At 41.5% G+C, this 18,698-nt stretch overlaps 1 protein-coding gene and 1 long non-coding RNA gene across 2 annotated transcripts; one reads left to right on the top strand and one right to left on the bottom strand.

The window, feature by feature from the left end:
* Positions 1–4,029: 4,029 nt before the first annotated feature.
* LOC145431136 (uncharacterized) lies at positions 4,030–10,930 on the top strand. Its single transcript, XM_080306594.1, has 4 exons — positions 4,030–4,161; positions 6,909–7,014; positions 7,953–8,549; positions 8,875–10,930. Exons 2-4 carry the CDS (start codon positions 6,997–6,999, stop codon positions 9,445–9,447), a joined length of 1,188 nt encoding a protein of 395 aa, XP_080162720.1. The 5' UTR covers positions 4,030–4,161; positions 6,909–6,996; the 3' UTR covers positions 9,448–10,930.
* A 127-nt stretch (positions 10,931–11,057) lies between these two features.
* On the bottom strand, positions 11,058–18,081 carry LOC113029430 (uncharacterized). Its single transcript, XR_003273409.2, has 4 exons — positions 17,780–18,081; positions 14,322–15,807; positions 14,090–14,206; positions 11,058–13,866 (listed from the first exon to the last, which is right to left on the bottom strand). It is a non-coding gene; the product is annotated as an uncharacterized LOC113029430 (long non-coding RNA).
* Positions 18,082–18,698: the final 617 nt, after the last annotated feature.

Genomic DNA, 18,698 nt, shown 5'->3' on the forward strand with positions numbered 1-18,698 from the left:
GCTCCTAATTTATTCATTATTTATGGATGTAGCACAGCAGCAGTGTCTTGATTAACACATGGAGGGCTCGGGATCTGATGGTAAATAATGTTTTGTGTCCTTGTACACATCATACAGCTCAGCTGTTCCACAGATGTCAGGTTTACACAGTGGGATGGTTTGTAAGAACGCAGCTCTCCTGTGGATAAATCCTTACTCTTAGCCTCAGGACCTCACACAGTCCCAGCAGGTTCGGTCAGAAGATTTATCCCTTATACCAAAACGTCACTGGTTGAACTGGCTGCATGCATCTCTGAATGTAAATTGGTGCACTATTAATAGATCACTCTTGAACGGTATCGTCACCCTAATTTGCCCACTTAGTAAATCTCACTCATGGCCAAGAAATTGAAATAAATCTTGTTTCCCTGCTGGATAGTGATCCACTGTAACTCTGCTCCTCCTTCCTATTTAGGATTTCTGTGGCTGAAGTAAAATTCCCTCCATCCATCACTTATCCCAGCTAACCCAAAGTAAAATAAAGTTTTGCTCATCTTAACAAAGCATTACAATAATGGGCATTACCAATGCAAACTGAATAATACAGAAGATGAAAGAAGAGACTTTAATCAGTTAATAAAGCTCATGATCTTGATTCATTGTGGCTGCTACACAGATACTTCTGGGTCACTTCTCTCAGTTAGGAACCTTCCTCACCAAACTGACTGTTGGACCACACCCCTGGTTTCATGAGAAATTGTTTCAGCCACGATTTCTCTTCCTGTATTTCAGAGTAAAGACTGAAGTGACAAATGGAAACATGTTTAAAAAACGCAATGTGGGAGAGACGTTGAGGTCCTTGGAAGTTACCCTGGGTTTTTCTGTCACCCTGCTAGATGTTACACACCTTGTCATTGGACTGATTTCTAAATTAAATGCGACGTAATATTTGCTCTTGGTTTGTTTCTCCTGTACAGAACCTTGCAGTACAACAGAAACCTAAAAACATTATTTGTAGTTGTTATTCTTAGTTGTTCTGCTGCCTAAATACCACAGGGTGTAATTATGAAGTTATTGAGCTGCACATACTTTACGACCTGCTTAAGTTCGAGGTCACAGCGTCTGCAGAGCAGCTGGAACATAATGAAGTCTACAAGGTTAAAGTTTTATCTTCACTTGTTGTTCTCTCTGCTGCTTGGTTTGATGGATCTGAGAGCTTTTGTTTTTATTACTGTTATTATAATTATCATTAATATTTTACTCTTTAAAAGCTTTAAAATAGTGTTTGTGTTTTGAAAAGTTGATTTAAGAATTGAACAGAAACATCTGTCATAAAAATCGCCCAAAGGCACAGAGACAAACTCAAAGGATGCAACCTGTAACTTCCTTCATGTCAGCACCATCATCGATTATTTATAGTAAATGCATATAGCAACAGTAACACTTTAGTTTGGATTTCATGATTTCTGTAACTGGAAAATATTATTTTGTTTAAAGACAGAAGTGAGTGCGTAGTTGCAACATTAAAGTGAAATATTTAATAGTCTAATAACAGATTATGTGTTGAAGCTGTCGTTTCAGGAGGAGAGAAGCTGCAGAGAGGCGTGTAAGACTGCAACTCTGCTTCCTGGTCCCAGCTCTGGATAGTCATATTTTAGGGGGTTTAATAAATGTGTCCATATTTCTAGAAATGAGAGCTGCTCCATCCAAAGTGGGATGGATGCCGTCTCTCCTAACAAGACCAGGTTTCCTCCAGAAGGTTTGCCAATTATCTATGAAGCCCACATCGTTTCTTGGACACCACTCAGACAGCCAGCAACTTAAGGAGAACATGTGGCTAAACATGTCACTCCTGGGCTGTATCCCAAAGGCTGCTCGAAATGCGGCCCTCAAATGTTTCCTTCATTTCCCTGAATTTTAAAGATGTGTCGGTGTAGACTTCGTGGCCCAACATATCCCAGATTGCATAGCGCGGCGGTGGATGTGGATAATTTTGCCGAAAAAAACGTTGGAAGCTGAGCGGCCAAAGAGTAAACGTTTAAAATTAAGTACTGTTATGATGTCTCAACAGGACCTGGAAAAACTAGTCCATGCATTCATTTTTAGTAGGCTTGATTACTGTAACAGCATCTTTACAGGTCTACCTAAAAAATCAGTCAGACAACTGCAGCTCATTCAGAACTCTGCTGCTCGAGTCCTCACTAAGACCAAAAAAGTGGACCACACCAGTCCAGCTCTGAGGTCTTTACTCTGGCTGCCTGTCCGTCAGAGGATAGACTTTGAAGTTCTGATGCTGGTCTATAAAGCTCTGAATGGTTTAGGACAAAAATACTAGTGATGGTGATATAAAGCCTCGTGATGAACTGAAGCTTTCATCCAACTGGTCGACTCATGGTTCGAAGCATTGTGATGATTCATTTGCTGTACTTCGCCATCAAGTGGACGATTCAAGTGAAACAAGCTCTGTGATTATAATGATGTGACGTGTAAACCGCTAAACTGAATAAATAAATTGTTTTCATGATTATTTATCCCGAATATTGTCTCAGTATGTCTGATACAAAAGAGAAAGTGGAACCTATCAGGACAGAGTTTTGGTATGATTGTGTAACTGTTCGAGCTGGGTATCGTCACTGATTTCTAGAATCGATTCGATCCGATCTGGGTAAATTTTTCCTCAGACAGTCAGAAATGTTATAATTCAGATCACGGATCAGTACATTTCCATAATTTTATATCTATAAAAAGAAAGATGAGATTTGCGAGACTTTATCAAAGGTGTAAGCATCACAGCAGATGCCTTTGTATCAAAGTAGCTGAGGCTAAAACAGAAAAACGATTTTATAAAAATATTCTGCAGTAGATCAAAAACGAAAGAAAACCATTAATCAACATATGAACATTACCTGATGCTGCTGAAGTGAAGCAGAGAAAAGTTACAGAGGTTTAGAGACACGGCTAAGCGTTTTGCATTTTGCATAATTTTAAAAAGTTTACATTTGTTCAGTAGCCTACTGAACAGCAGAAATTAGGTTTTCTTTTCGGAAGTAAGTAAAAGGGAAAAAAACAGCGACCGACAGCGCTGTAAACAACGGTAGACTTGTGCATAACAAGCAAGTGAATAATGCAGAAAACAGATTTTTAGACGGGAAACTGTTCTTGGAGTACAGAGAGAGACCACGAGCTGTGCATGAAGTGTGATTTTATCGTGGTGGAAGCAAAATAGCAAAAGTCAGAGGGAATTCATGGCTATGTTTATGTGAAGCGTAGTTTGGATCTTCTTTTGCTGCTGGTTCAGTCAATATTGTTTGGAGAGGTAAAACCTACAGCTTCAGAATCAGCGCAAAAAGGGCGTAAAACACAAGGCCCGCCGACAGATCAGAACCAGCGAGCTGTCGGATTTCGGCCCTAACCGTGTCCGTGCCGTCGGGTGAGAAAGGCCACATCTCACTGATTCTGATGTGTCGGCGGGTCCGCGCTTTGTGTTTACGTCTTTGTGCATAATAGCCTACGTGTATCTGCTGTCATTTACTGTTTTAGCTGTTTGGTGGTTGTTGAAATTTAGTGAGGTTTAACCTGAGATTCTGGCGTTTGGGGCAAAATAAATTTATATTAAAAATCGATTCAGGATTTTAATGAATCAATATCACGTTATCCAAGCTAGAATCGATTTTAATCGATAATCAAAACCCACCCCTAGTAACTGTGTAATCATGCTTATGTACATCTGGATAATGACACAAACTGTGTGGCGCTCCACTTTTTAATAAACTAAAAGACATTATAGGATCTGTAGTGTTGTTTATTTATATTATGGTACTTATCAGTTGTGATATTTATTACTGTGTGCATACTTTATTAGAAGAGAAAAAAAATCTCTTCCTTGCTGGTTCCATCGAAGAAGAAATGCTCAAGTAACTGTGTAGCACGTAGGTAATCCAATTCCACAACACAGCGTGATGAGGGAATCAGCTGTGTTTTGCTGCCCATTTTATTTCGAATCTGGCGCGAACCGGCGAGCCAGTTCCTGAATCAGTCACGTGGTACGGACTGCCCACGAGGCCTCGAACGTCACTGCATACGTAATCAAAGCGAGCCTCGATACGCGCTTCATAAAAATTCCCCCGAGATTACTCGACACGCTTCGAAGCTTCGACACATCACTACCTCTCACATCTAAAGGTAAGTGTCAAGGTAACTTTGAACTGTTCAGTCAATCTTGAGTTTATCGAAGTTTTCTGAAGGACGCTTTCTGTTGCTCTCTGTGAGAGAAGACCGTTAAAGGCGAGGCTCTCCAGAGTGTAGCAAAACAGGAAACCACAGCTGTGTGTGTGTAATGCTGGGCTTATGCTGGGCTTACACTGTGCGATTTTTGGCCCATTTTGAGCCGATTTTTGAGTCGTGCGACCGTTTTGGCGATCGGCCCGATTTTGGCCTTCGTCGTGCATCGCGTAGTATACGTGGGCTAATGCTGGGCAGACACTGCGATTTTTTTCAGTCGCGCGATTCAGCTCCTACTCAAACTGTACGTTGACTCGCAGGGGTTAGAAGTTCATAGGTCACGGTGCAGGGTCTCACACTATACGGCCCGATGCTCTGATGCGACCTGAGTGCTCACACTGTGCGTCCATAAAATGAAGGTTATAACGGAAATTCTGTCGCTCGCTCTCCCTCTCTGTCTTTCACTCACACAGACACACCACCACCATCAACTTTGCTAAATTGCTAATGAAAAACATTGATCAGGCAGCTGTGATTGAGCAGCAGTGTAGATCCAACTATTTTCACGGTTGTTGTGGTCGTGATAATTTTGTGAGGCCACATCGAAAAGGCTCGAATGAGCTTTCCAAAGTTCTACAAGTTGTGCTCCCATCGCTTGTGTCCAGATCACACACATGTGCTGTGCTGTGCCGTCTTTTTCGCTGACATTTGTGTTTGCGCGTGCGCAGTGTGACAAACTGCAGTGACACCCTGGTCAGTTCTTCTTTCATTGACTGAAGGGTACCAACAATTTTGTCCACGTCTACGGCGCTACTCCCTCGGACCGAGAAACCCCTCTCTCTCGGGTCTGGGTGACGGTATTGCTCTTGAGCTCATGTAGAGCACACTGTCCTTGCTAGAGACAGATGAAGGCGGATTCCTCTTCACTCAAGTCTTCCTCCGACAGCTGGCTTTACCAATTCACTGTTGCTGGCTGCAAAGGGTTACTACTCACTTGCAGGAGTGGCCGCAACCACTGGCAATAAGCTGCTCTTTATAGAGGACTCATGCTCGGGGAGACGTTTTCTGGTCCACCCTCTCTCCCAGAAGAGCCCCGGGAACGCTTGTGTCATCTTTGCATACCTCCACAATTACATATTGTTTAGTCTTTAAAAAAGAAATTGAGATTTTCCGTGTACCACCAGAGAGAGACTAAGTACTACTAGTGGTATGTGTACCACAGTTTGAGAACCACTGTTCTAAACCATGCTGTGAAACTCCTGGGGACCACCCCTTAAGGGTGAGATTAAAAGTATATGTGTATGACTGAGGGGCTGCCCCTCAGATCTGCTCTGGGAGAAACATAAGAATGTAGAAGAGGTGAAGGGAGTGTGTTTTTAAAAAAACAAAACAAACAAATACGTTCGATAAAGTGCTTTCGGTTCGGTATGCATATGTATCGAACAATACAAAATCTTTTATTTGTTTTATCAACTTTTCTTCCAACGATGCTGTCTGTGTTGAGCGCTCAGTAGATCTGTGTTCGACTACCCCGCCTAGGCTGCACTGTCGAGTGCAGATCCACTGAGCGCAGCGCAAGCTAGCAAGACAGAAGCCAAGCTCGTTGCAATATGGCAACTGCCTCAACGCTACCCGAAATTGAACCTCCCCCACCTTCATTCAGATCTGGCGTTTGAAACTATCGTGATGTTCATGTGAAGCATGACCCTGATGGTAAGCGCGTCATGGACAAAAGTAAAACAGTATGTCCGATGTGCCACGCAATGCTCAATTGGTTGGAACTAGTGCGTTATCGCCGTTAGCTCGTTAACATGTTGATGCCGTCCAGCCCCACGCACACGATCCATGGTAACTCGTTAAGGGAGATTTGCAGCGTTATGGCGTTAACGTCATTTTAACGAGTTTAACGCTGACAGCACTAGTGGGAACACAATGAATATGACTACACATTTATGCCGACATCATCCTAGTGCAAAGACAAGTGGAAGCAGACAAAAACAACAAGCACGCATGCCACAAACGTTACCAGAGTCATTTAGGCAGCCGTTAGCACATGATTCTCCTTATGGGGACCTGATATGTTTAATATGCTGCTGAGAGTATAGCCCAGAAGAAGCGTATAGAATAGCTTTTATTTTGGAAAGAGCCATTTCTCTGTAATAAACTCTCTTTTCCAAAGATGAGTGATTCCTCAATCAGATTTATTTATTTATTTATTTTTGTTGTTTCATCAACATTAAATTTAAAAACTGTACTTTTGAGTTAAAATATATATTTATAATGTTAATAAATGACTAATTAAAAAGGCATGAACTTTTTATTTTTGTATCGAAAAAATATCGAACCGTGACACCAAAGTATCGAACTGAACTGTGAATTTTGTGTATCGTTGCACCCCTAGTTGGAGGTAAAAGTGCTATAATGAAAAACATTTCAAGAAAATGTAAAATAAATGTATTCCAGGATAAAACACAGCTGTCTTTGTCTTAACGCTGCAAATCGGTGTGTCGGCCCACTGGGCATTTGATTCTAATAACAGGCCTCAGTCTCTCCTGCTACTGGTCTGCATACTGCTAAATTTGGTATCGGTGCTCAAACCTTTTGTGTCTGTTTGCCCACCTCGGGAAGCAAAAATTTGTTGAACATATGAGACACTTTGACTCTTCAGTGCAGTGTGGAGCCTAACAAAGATCTGTTTTGTGTCCCAGCTGATCAGCAGGAGGAGAAGAGTCTGACGGAGCAGCAGAGGAACATTTTCAGCTACTTGGACTCAGCTCAGCCACTACAGAGGAAACAATGAGCTCAACACAGAAGGTGACAGACAGAGCAGGGCGATATGACCAAAAATGTTTATCACGATATACATTTGAAAATTTGCGATAACAATATAGCTGACGATAAAATTGACACTAGACAAAATACTTTACAACTCCACGACTTTATCAGTGCAAAAAAACCCCATCAATGTATTTTCACTTAAACAAGCAGCTGTTTTTTATGTGCATTAAAGTTATATAAAAATGTAACAGTGCAAATACAAATGCCTTGGAGCAAATGTCGGCCAATTTCCTCTGGAAAATCCTTTTGGTTAAACTCTCAGCAAGCAATTTGCATTTGCACTGTTAAATTTTTATATAACTTTAATGCACATAAAAAAACATCTGCTTGTTTAAGTGAAAATATATTGATGGGTGTTTTGCACTAATAAAGTTGTGGAGTTGTAAAGTATTTTGTCTCGCGTCAATTACATCGTCAGTTATATTGTTATCACAAATTTTCAAATGTATATCGTGATAAATATTTTTGGTCATATCGCCCTGCTCTACTTTCATGTGTTACTGTTTAGGCTTAAATAGGTTTGATGTTTGGTGCCTTTTTCTTAATGTAAAAAAAACCCAGTATTGTTCAATCATTTTGTCAGCAGCTAATAAGACAAACATAGGATTTATTATCACTGAATGGTTATGTATAAATCTAGAAAAAGTAAGTGTGTGTGTGTGTGTGTGTGTGTGTACAATCAGGAGGGATGGGCATGATTTTAGTGTTTGAACAGTCATGAATTATTTTTAACAGCAGGTTGCATGTAATGTGTTAGAACTACCAGCAGGTGGGGATAAGAGACCTTTAAGGCGTTTGGTGCCACGCTCCACCTTCAGGTTTAAAACTAGTGTTAATGGAGGGAGTTTGAAGGTTGAGTTTGTTCCACGACTGCATTTCACTCACTGCCTCTGTTTGTATCTCTGTCACTGCAGGACCAACATGGAGCGAGAAGTCAGCGCTCTCAGGAGGCCGACAAACCTCACAGAAGAAAGGGAGAGAAAACATACACCTGTGACGAGTGTGGGAAGGATTTTACTTTGAAGGCTAATCTAAAACAGCATCAGGTCATCCACACTGGAGAGAGACCGTTCAGCTGTGACTTGTGTGGAAAGTCTTTTTCCTGGAAGGAATCCCTAAAACAACACCATCTCATCCACAGTGGAGTTAAAGCGTACAGCTGTGATCAGTGTGGCAGAGCTTTTAATTGCAGTAGGAGCTTACAGAGGCATCTAGTTACCCATTCTGGAATTAAGGCATACAGCTGTGACATCTGTGGAAAAACTTTCAGCCGGCAAGAGAACAGAAATATACACCTACGCATTCACACCAGACATGATGTGTACTGCTGTGAACAGTGTGGCAAAGAGTTTACAACAGATGCACAGTTAAAACAACACATGTTTACCCACACTGAGGAGAGACCTTATAAATGTGACCTGTGTGAGAAGACTTTTAAATCTCCACATGACCTGAGACGACACCAACAGATCCACACCAGAAAGAGACTCTACAAGTGCAGTTACTGTGAGGTATGTATTTATATTGTTATCTTGTCATTTTAGCCTGACTGTTTGGAACAACTCTGCTCATTAAACTGTGTTAGCATGTTAGCAATTCTACTGCATGGAAAAGCAGCTCTGAGTGATTATTCAGATTTTCATGTTAGTTATGATTTTAGTATTACTGTAGTATTATGGTGGTAGTATTGTAGTTATTGCAGCCCAGTAAACTGAGTGTGTTAACTGAAACAGTCAAATGTAATTGGACGTCTGCAGAGATGCTCTTTATTTCAGGCGACGTTCAGGATAAAAATGTTGAAGGACTGACTTACACTGTCTTTGTGTCTTTGTTTAGAAGCAGAGCGACACAGATGGATCCAGTTCTCAACCCTGTCATCACTGTGGTGGTGGGAAAGACTTTCGTTGTGACCTTTGTGGAAAAACTTTCAGTCAGCAAGCCACCCTAAAAAGACATCAACGTAGACACACTGGAGACAAACTGCAATACTGCAAAGAATGTGGGAGAAGCTTCACCACACCAACTGAGTTAAAACAACATGAACTGATTCACAGTGGGGTTAAAAAGCACCTCTGTGATCAGTGTGGGTCATCCTTCACCACTGCAAGGGAGCTTAAAAGACACAAACGAGTCCACACAGGAGAGAAACCATACAAGTGCAGACACTGTGACAAAAGCTTCTCAGATTCATCTGGTTGTAACTATCATGAACGTACACACATGGAAGGAAACTACAGCTGTGACCAGTGTGACAAGAGCTTCAGGAATCTCAGTTCATACTCCAAACACAAACGATCCCACGTTACTAATAAACTGTTTCACTGTTACCAATGTGCCCAAACATTCACCTCATTGTCTGCTCTGTGCAAACATCAGCGTGATCACTCAGGGCTGAAATCACTCCCATAACTGGATCACAGTGAATCTGAAGAGACAGAAAGATCCTCTGGTTTCAGTGTCAGACTCAAAAAGCTTGAGATCAGGCTCCACAGAGTTCAGATAGAATCATTTAAACTTGTGTTGAACTGAACTGGTTGCTGGGCTGAACTTCTACATAATACAGATTTACATGGGATCTTATTTTCTGTCGTTTTACTGAGTCAGTTTTGTCCTTTTTTCTCTGTCCAGGGGCCCGTTCTTCGTACGTCGCTCACTACATCCAAGATCAAACCATCGCGCTAACCGTGAGCTCGCTAATCCGGTTCCCCGAACACACCTGCCGTTGACGATTAGTACAGCAGTAATGTGACATCACTGGGTGTCGTAAAAGGGGCTACGCATCGATAGTAGAAACATTGATCGGCAACCCGCTGAGTGGTCAGCGAAAATGTCGAAGGAGCGCGCTCAGTATTGTTCGGCAGCAGAGCAAGAACTCTTGATTGAGGGATTTCAGGAGTTTCAGAGTTTAATTAAAACGCAAGGGAACACTGCAAAGGCTGCAAAAGCAAGGAGAGAGGGCTGGCAGAAAGTTGCTGACAAATTAAACTCGTAGGTGATTTAATAATAATAATAATAATAGATTGGATTTATATAGCGCTTTTCAAGGCACCCAAAGCGCTTTACAATGCCACTATTCAGTCACTCTCACATTCACACACTGGTGGAAGCAGCTACGGTTGTAGCCACAGCTGCCCTGGGACAGACTGACAGAAGCCAGGCTGCCATATCGCGCCATCGGCCCCTCTGGCCAACACCAGTAGGCGGTAGGGTAGATCTATCATATGACACGATATTATCCAATATTATATGGCATTATATTGTATTATAATATGTTATATTATATCCCCTTACACATTAGAGCCACAACAGGACCCACTAGAACATGGGAACAAATAAAAGTGAAATATAAGAGTATTCTACAGAATGGTAATATTTATCTCTTATATTGCTTTTCGTCTCTTGGAAAGAGACCCTGTAATAGTCTGTTAGTTTGTTCATAACAGCAACCAAGAAAAGGGCAGAGCAAAAAAAGACAGGTGGTGGTCCTGCACCCCCTTGTCAACAAGTTGGTTAAGTAAATAATACCCTCACGGGAATATCGATATCTCTCTATGAGCACACTGTCACGCTGAGCTGAAGGATCCTGTCTGTCCCGCAATATACGCTGAATTCTGAGGACTCTCCTTATCAATCTTGCACCTTCCGCAATGGGTTGGTCGCGTATACGGACAGGACATGGCTGCGACAGACTTCCCAAATCCACCTTCGCTTTTATAGCCGTGGTCTCTCATCTTGATTACACGAAGTAATTTACAATTACTACTCTGAAATATGAATTACATCTGTAATAATCACATACACGTAATAGAATGTTAATAGTACATTTCCCTTTTTTAGGAAATGACCTGTATGTATCTGTGTGAAATCAATAAAAGGATCAAGTACTGCATTATCTTTAGTTACATTGATGTTATTTATTTATGGTGAAACAGTGGTGGAATATCGCTGTTGCTTTTGTATAAATGAAGCGGACATACCTGCATGGCCGCGATCTAATCCTGTTTACATAAAGTAAGAGATAAGATAAGATAAGATAGAACTTTATTAATCCCTCGGGTGGGTTCCTCTGGGAAATTCGATTTCCAAAAAAGCACAGCACCGACAGAAGTTACAGAGTTATACACACACACATATATATAAATACAGAGACAATATAAATAAAATATACGAAGGGGATAAATAGAATAAATAGGAATAAAAATAAAAATACAAGTGAATTGCACATTTCAAGTATTGAGTCTATTGCACCGTTGACTATTTACAAAAGTATTGCACAAAAGGTATTGCACAGTGAGGTGAAGAGGCACTACAGCTTAGTTGTTCCCCCCTCCTTTGTTCTCCTGTTTCCCCTCCCTCTCCCCTCCAGAGAGGAGTTAAACAGTCTGATGGCGTGTGGGACAAAGGAGTTTTTAAGTCTGTTAGTTCTTGTCTTTGGGAGAAGCAACCTGTCACTGAACAGACTCTTCTGATTGTTTATGGCCGTGTGCAGAGGATGCCTGGCATTGTCCATAATGTCCATCAGTTTCTTTAATGTCCTTTTCTCTGCCACTGTCACCAGAGTGTCCAGCTTCATGCCGACCACAGAGCTAGCCTTCCTGATCAGTTTCTCCAGCCTGGATGAGTCCTTGCTGTGCTGCTCCCCCAGCACACCACAGCATAGAAAAGTACTCCAGCAACCACCGACTGGTAAAACATCCTCAGGAGCTTCCTGCAGATGTTAAAAGACCTCAGCCTCCTGAGGAAGTACAGTACAGTACAGTACTGCTCCCGAGCAGGTTTATGCTTACGGCTGCCCAAGGGCCCTGGCCGATGGTCGGTATCGTTGGCGGCACGACCAGGTGCTCAGAGTAGTTGCTGAAAAGATTGCCTCAGCAATCAGCACCAGCAAGCATCATCATGCTCCGAGGAAGGCAATCTCTTTTATTAAGGCTGGAGAGAAACCCCAGGTGCGCCCACATTTGACAACTGGCCTTCTCAACACAGCCTCTGATTGGCAGCTACAGGCTGACCTGGGTAAACAACTAAAGTTCCCTCAGAACATTGCAAAAACATCACTCCGGCCAGACTTGATAATTATTTCTGAGGCCTCAAAACAGCTGATCATGCTGGAACTCACAGTGCCCTGGGAAGAGCGGATTGAGGAGGCTAATGAAAGGAAACGAGGAAAGTACCAGGAACTAGTGCAAGAGTGCAGGGGAAGGGGCTGGAAGACTTTCTATGAGCCCATAGAAGTGGGTTGTAGGGGCTTTGCAGGACGATCACTCTGCAAAGTCCTAGGCCGGCTGGGCGTGGCTGGGGCAGCCAAGAAGAGGGCCATCCAGGCTGTGAGTGAAGCGGCAGAGAAAGCCACAAGGTGGCTGTGGATTAAGAGGGCTGATCCGTGGGTAGCTACTGGTACGCAAGTCGGGGCCTGATCACCCCCGGCTGGGTCGCCTGGGCGAGGGTGTATGATGTTGTGAGACCCGAAACACCTGATGACCCTAGGATACATCACTGAAGATGCGTACCAGTGCATCCAGGAGATGTGTCTTTATAGTTAAACTCTGGCTGAGCCAGTGACGCCTAGGAAGAGTCTAGGTGACAACCAAGAAAGTTTGGTGACGACTGGAGAGACAGATGACAGCTCGGAAAGACGGCTCCAGGGGCAGGGTGGGCTAGCATCCCGGTCTGCAGTTTTCGCGAGAAAGCACCCAAAAAGCTATGGAAAGCCCTAAAGAAAGATACCCCCAGGAGACCCCGAGAGGGGGGGAGGATGAGGTCTCCAATCGGACGGACTTAAGGTTAACGACTAATGCAATGGAAAGGACTACGAGTAAGACATGTATCTGCGGCAAGCTGTGCAAGAACCAGCGTGGCCTAAATGTCCATCAGGCTAGAATGAAATGTTTGGAGCGGGAGAGTGAGGTGCAACGCACAGGTCCTGAACCTGGTGAGACGCAGGAGGAGCCCGGCCAGGAGGCACCCCACAGAGCCCAGTCCCTCCATGCACAGGACTCTTCCAATCCAAGCAGTGTAGTTCCACAACAGCGGATTAAGTGGCCCCCAGCCAGCAGCCAGAGCGAGTGGCAGAAGTTTGATGAGGATGTCTCCAACATCATACAAGCTGTGGCCAAAAGAGAGAGACCCGAAACACCTGATGACCCTAGGATACATCACTGAAGATGCGTACCAGTGCATCCAGGAGATGTGTCTTTATAGAATAAAGCACCAAATCCACACTTTTAAGCTTAAATTCTTTTTAATCCATTTTAAATCATGCTTTTTATTTTTGTTTTTTAATGTCTCTGTAAAGCACTTTGAATGACCTTGTTGTTGAATTGTGCTATATAAATAAACTCGCCTTACTGAATACTATGTCACTTATTTATGTGCAAATGTTTAATAATGAAGAACATTAAAGCATTACTGTTGGCCACATGTCGGCAAAGTTATGTGACATTAGTGATGTTTGTACTAACTTGGTTTTAAAGCCTTTAAAATATTCGCTGTTCAATAGTCGACCTTAATCTTACAGAGAATCTGATGATTTTATGGATAATTAAAGTCAGTCATATATCCACAAACACAACAAGCTGAAAGTCAGTGATGCTGCTCGGTTTGCAGTCCTGAATATCACGGCACAAGCAGGATTCACTGCACTGTTAATGTTAGCTATGTTATATTGCTGCCTCTGTTCGGTGGTGTCGAGCCAAACGGACTTTAACGTGTGTTTGAACGAGCTGACGGTTCACTCGTTAAGCTGAAAGAAAGATGCCTCCGTGCAAGCTTGAACATGTTGCGTGTGCCGTCGGAACTGGATTTCAGTCTAAACTGGTGTCCGTGTTGGTCCTGCAGAGAATCAGAGTTGGAAAAGTTGTTAATGTAGCAAAAAACAAAATGTAATGCATTTTGTTCATAATCTCTTTAAAGTCATGATCTTTTTTTTTATCGCTGTCACTGGAGTGGGTAAATGAGTCTGCAAAGTTAAAAAAACAGATTTACATTTATTGTTTATTACTTTTATCGTCATCATCCCATTTATACACATTTAAGAAATAACGTGTAAAATAACCTTTTGTTTGCATTTGGAGACTCGGCGTTTGAACCATCCCAGATATCTGCACCAGGGAACCAACTTCTCAAGCCGGTAAAAAGGTCAAGGACACAGTTACACGATCGCTAAACTAACCTGTTTTTGAATAAAAGAAAACCATATAAGCATGATCCCTGGAATCTCGGTTTAAAAAAAGAGAAGCACTACAAATTACTTTTCTTATGTTTAGTATACAGGAGTTGCTGCTCACACTCTGAGTTGCACTAGTGTGTCTGTCAGACGCCCGCACGCGCAGTCACGCCGGACACTTCCTGACCTTATTTCCACGAGCCTTCGACTCAGCTGCAAAGTTCTTACGGGGTCAGTTTCATCAGAATTATCTGCCATCATTCAGACATAAGTTGAGCAATGGTTTAACCAATTTTTTCCATCAAGCCATGAAGGGATGCCGGAATTAAACAGAACATAGGATGTAAGTTAAGGAAATATAAGTTTGACCTTGGAGCACATCTCCTTCAGCGTTCACAATAATGGATTGCATTTCTCTCAGTCAACTGACTGTTTAGGGGGGAAAGCGGCTAATAGTTAGTGGGCTCTGTGTTTGTTGTTTTTTAATCACACTAGGAGTGAACAAAAGCAGAAAACAACCCTGTAAAGATGCAGACTGTGAAAGTCTGGTATATACCACAAATCTTACCAGCTGTAACTGAGTTTTTTGTGGTTTAAGTTATAAGTACGTGTCAAGACTTCTGTCTCCCAGCAACATTGCCGATGTGATCCTTCTTTTTTGTTCCCTATTAATGATCTACGGTAATATGTGATATTGCCCCCATAAAATAATAAGGCTTTAATGAAATCATTGTGATACAGAGATTTGGATTCTTGTGCGTGCAATGTGCATGAAGTAGATAAACAAGAAATTTAGTCAAGATTGGATGTACTTCTGTGTTTACCAACTGCTCCAAACTGACTTTATGCTTCATACGTGTCAACTCAGGGAACTCCTGTTGTGACCTCCCCTCTGTGAGCACACACGCACACACACACACACGCACGCACGCACGCACGCACACACACACACACACACACACACACACACACACGCACGCACGCACGCACACACACACGCACGCACACACACACATGCACACACACACATGCACACACAGAAAGAGAGAAACAGAGATCATTAATGCAGAGGATTGCAGCAGCTCTTGTATTTTCACTCTGCTGGATTTTAGATGAACAGTCACATAAATCTCGCTCCAAATTATTTGAAAAAAACATCAAAGTATCACAGTATCGTGTTTTTTTGTTAGGGTCAAACTTCTCTTTGGGTAAAAATTAAGCCAACATCCAAGTGTCAAAGGTCGGTTCCAGGATGAAGGTCAAAGGGAAAGTCCCTGGGACGCTTCCGGTTATGTTTCCATCCGGCGTAGTCATCTGACGGGTCCGTGCTATATCGCCCTTCCTGACCCGGACTGGTATAACGTTTTGTAGAAAAGTTTGATCGATTCGCATGTCTGTCTGTGCTGTGCTTTACAAACACTCTTAAAGAAAAACAAACATCAGCCAAACACACGGTTCATCCTGATTGTCAGGTGTCGGCCATCCAGATTCCAGAGGTGCTGTGAAAGGTCATAAAGTTAACACTGTGCTGTAAAAAGAAGGCTGGAGTGCACAGAAACTGGTAGAGATGCAGGTATCTGGTCGTCCTGGGTTCCACAGACTATAAGCTAAAAAGAATAAACACATTAAATTGCTGCACATTTGTAGAATAACATTTGAGATTACTTTAAAAATATTTTTTTATTACATTAAATGTAAAGAGTCAAATGGAAGTCTTTCTAAAGTTATATCATGATATTTATATTATGAAAAGCAGATTTTTGACAATTTAAGGTTTTTACATTTTTAGATAAAATAAACACAAAAAAACAAATAACAAGAACACAAAGCTGGCAAACCCAACCAAAACTGACCAAAATCTAACAAAAATACTCCCACATGACAGAACCTCTCCTCTGCCTCTCTGGCTCCATATCTCTCAATAGAACGATCTGTGGTTTGCTATCTCTCACCATCAGAACGCTCCACAAATCCTGCGAATGACTCACTTCCTTATAAACAGTGTTGGCAAGTTATTTTGAAAAAGTAATTAATTATAGTTACTAGATACTTCTTCAAATAAGTCACTTAGTTAGTAACTGAGTTACAAGATTCTGAAAGTAATGAATTACTTGAAAAGTAACTATAGCGTTACTTTAAAAAAACGTTTAACCCTCTGGGCTCCAGGGATAATTGGCCATTTTTAACTACTTTTGATTTTACCTCCATATTTCACCTTTACAAACGATTTACTTTGCCTTGTTTGGCATCATTCTTTTCAGCACAACCTCACATGTCTGAATTTACAGTCATGTTCTCATTTTGACATACTGTACTGACACAATTGATCTAAAATCAGACAAAAACATAAAATCCGAGTAGAAAAAGTTATATATTTTACTGTAACCACCACAAACATGTTTAATGAATCACATTTCATAATTTTAAATGCAAATATTAATTGACAATTTTAAAATCATATGCAACAGTTTGTCGATGCAAGGCTGAGGGTGCTTTTGTAAGATCCAGGAAGAGGTGGCTGGAGGAGGGAGAACAAAATTCTGCTTTTTCAGGCTTGAAAAATACAGATCCAAAATCAACTAAATATTAATGGCACTGTCTTTGACAATCCTAGAGAAATTTCACATTTCTGTGCCAAATTCTATACTAAACTGTACAACTCAAACTATAATGAGGATGTCTCAACACTGTTTCTCAATAATATTAAAAACCTAAAAACTATTGTTGTGGAAGATAGAAGTCACTGTGACAGCCCTCTGACTGTGGAGGAAGTTTGTAATTCTATTTCTGCACTTAAGGCCAACAAATCTCCTGGCACAGATGGTTCAACTGCAAAGTTTTATAAATCATTTTCTAATCTCCTGGCTGCGTTCTTACTGCAGGTTTTCATAGAAAGTATAGAGAATAACACCCTCCCTCCTACTCTTACTCAGGGTCTCATAACACTTATTCCAAAGCCAAACAAAGACTTACTTCTTATTGATAGTTGGAGACCCGTCTGTCTGCTCAATAATGACTATGAGATTATGATTTTAGTACTTACTAACAGAATTAAAGAGGTCTTGGACACAATTATCGATGAGACACAATCAGGCTTTATAAGAAATAGATACATTTCTAATAACATTAGACTGGTTTTAGATCTACTTGATTACTCTGATTTGGTATCTGACAATAGCTTCATTCTCTTCCTGGATTTTTAAAAGGCTTTTGATACAATTGAACATCAATTTATGTTCCACTCTTTGGAAAAATTTAGCATTTTTCTGTAAAGCTTCAAAACCTTGTACACAAATGGCAATAGCTCAATTAAAATGACTAACGGCTCCACCCCGAGATTTGACCTGTTATACAAGGAATCACCATAGCTGATAAGGAGCTCATCATCAGCCAGCTAGCTGATGACACCACACTCTTCTTGAAGAATGCAAATCAAATCCGTCCAGCCCTTAGTGTTATTAGTGATTTCTCTGAGGCATCTGGTTTATGTCTAAATCTAAAAAATGTGAATTACTAGCAATTAAAGGCTGCACTGCAAATGCTATCTGTAACATTTCTGTTAAACAAGAAGTCACATACCCAGGACTGTTAATATCCCAAGACCAAAAGTCAAGATGCTCATCAAACTTCACTCCGATTATACAAAGTGTCGCGGTTCGAATTTTGAGGAAGAGACCTACGACTGAAAGTCCATAGTGGGTCAACACAAAATATTTTATTAAAACACCTATAAATGGTGAAAATAGACACTGCAAAACATCAGGCTCCATCTCCCTCCGCAGGGAGCGCAGACAGAGTCCTCGGAGGTGTTCAAAAAGTGTTTTATTACACACACACAGTACACGTACAGTGTGCGGGGAAGCCTTGATCTTTCGTCTTCTCCTTTCTGCTCTTTACAGAAAGCTTTATAGCCTTTAATGACGTCAGGACAATTCCCAGACCTCCTCTATGTTCAGAACAACAAGACTTTCCCAGAATTAATACCAGATGTTTCCACTCATGTTTCCTGGGAACCTAACCAATAGTGTGTAGAGTGTGTAGTTTTGTGAAATTGTGGGTTCAGGCCAAAGAGAGTTGACTATCCTTATCTGACCTGGGCCTGCCTGGACCTGCAGCCAAGCTGGTGCTTTCTAGAATATGTTTTATTCTGCGTGCTCTGAAATAACTGATAAATGATACATGATAAACTGATGATAAGCTGATGATAAGTAATACAGACTAATGAAGTAATGATGAAATAATGACAGTGCATGTAAATGATAACACAGTGACAGTAAAATAACATGTTTTTCTTGACAAAAGAAACACAAAAAAAAGTTCAACCAGTGGCTGCAAAGGGATTTATCTCTGAAAGGTAGAGTTTTAATTACTAAAGCTGAAGGGATATCCCGACTGGCATATGCTGCTCTCTCCTTACATCTGGATAAGAAAATTAGTAAAGACATCGACCGCATGCTCTTTAATTTTATATGGAAAAACCATAAGCAGGTCCTCTTAG

This window comes from Astatotilapia calliptera, chromosome 9 (genome assembly GCF_964374335.1).
Source record: "Astatotilapia calliptera chromosome 9, fAstCal68.1, whole genome shotgun sequence".
Taxonomy (NCBI): domain Eukaryota; kingdom Metazoa; phylum Chordata; class Actinopteri; order Cichliformes; family Cichlidae; genus Astatotilapia; species Astatotilapia calliptera.

Coding starts and splice junctions, on each gene's coding strand:
- LOC145431136 (XM_080306594.1), top strand. Junction 8,550..8,874: donor ACAAGTGCAGTTACTGTGAG/GTATGTATTTAT, acceptor GTCTTTGTTTAG/AAGCAGAGCGACACAGATGG.